We start from the raw sequence: 1,049 nt of genomic DNA, 5'->3' as shown, positions 1-1,049 counted from the left end.
ATGTTTGCGTTTTTCCCATGTTTGCGTTTTTCCCATATTTGCGTTTTTCCCCTATTTGCGTTTTTCCCATATTTGCGTTTTTCCCATATTTGCGTTTTTCAGATATTTGCGTTTTTCGCATATTTGCGTTTTTCGCATATTTGCGTTTTTCCCATATTTGCGTTTTTCCCATATTTGCGTTTTTCCCATATTTGCGTTTTTCCCATATTTGCGTTTTTCCCATATTTGCGTTTGTCCAAAATTTCGTGAACTCTTGATGCTACAGACTATGTCCTACCAACTGATTCTTTCCTCTTGTGAAGTTGTGCCACAAGTTTCTCTTCGAAATATTTGCGTTTTTCCTATATTTGCGTTTTTCCCATCTCTGCGTTTTTACCATCTTTACGTTTTTCCCATCTTTTCCCATCTTTGCGTTTTTCCCATCTCTGCGTTTTTCCCATCTCTGCGTTTTTCCCATCTCTGCGTTTTTCCCATCTTTGCGTTTTTCCCATCTTTGCGTTTTTCCCATCTTTGCGTTTTTCCCATATTTGCGTTTTTCCCATATTTGCGTTATTCCCATCTTTGCGTTTTTCCCATCTTTGCGTTTTTCCCATCTTTGCGTTTTTCCCATCTTTGCGTTTCTCCCATCTTTGCGTTTTTCCCATCTTTGCGTTTTTCCCATCTTTGCATTTTCCCGTCTTTGCGTTTTTCCCATCTCTGCGTTTTTCCCATCTCTGCGTTTTTCCCATCTCTGCGTTTTTCCCATCTCTGCGTTTTTCCCATGTCTGCGTTTTTCCCATCATTGCGTTTTTCCCATCATTGCGTTTTTCCCATCATTGCGTTTTTCCCATCATTGCGTTTTTCCCATCATTGCGTTTTTCCCATCATTGCGTTTTTCCCATCATTGCGTTTTTCCCATCATTGCGTTTTTCCCATCATTGCGTTTTTCCCATCATTGCGTTTTTCCCATCATTGCGTTTTTCCCATCATTGCGTTTTTCCCATCATTGCGTTTTTCCCATCATTGCGTTTTCCCCATCATTGCGTTTTTGCCATCATTGCATTTTTGCC

The 1,049-nt window shown here is 40.2% G+C and overlaps 1 protein-coding gene across 1 annotated transcript; it reads right to left on the bottom strand.

Annotated features, from left to right (window-relative positions):
* Nucleotides 1–341: 341 nt before the first annotated feature.
* LOC126095442 (uncharacterized) lies at nucleotides 342–782 on the bottom strand. Its single transcript, XM_049910235.1, has one exon. The coding sequence runs from the start codon at nucleotides 780–782 to the stop codon at nucleotides 342–344; it is 441 nt and encodes a 146-aa protein (XP_049766192.1).
* Nucleotides 783–1,049: the final 267 nt, after the last annotated feature.

The sequence above is a fragment of the Schistocerca cancellata genome, chromosome 8 (genome assembly GCF_023864275.1).
Source record: "Schistocerca cancellata isolate TAMUIC-IGC-003103 chromosome 8, iqSchCanc2.1, whole genome shotgun sequence".
Taxonomy (NCBI): Eukaryota; Metazoa; Arthropoda; class Insecta; order Orthoptera; family Acrididae; genus Schistocerca; species Schistocerca cancellata.
This window is presented reverse-complemented; position numbering and strand designations above follow the sequence as displayed.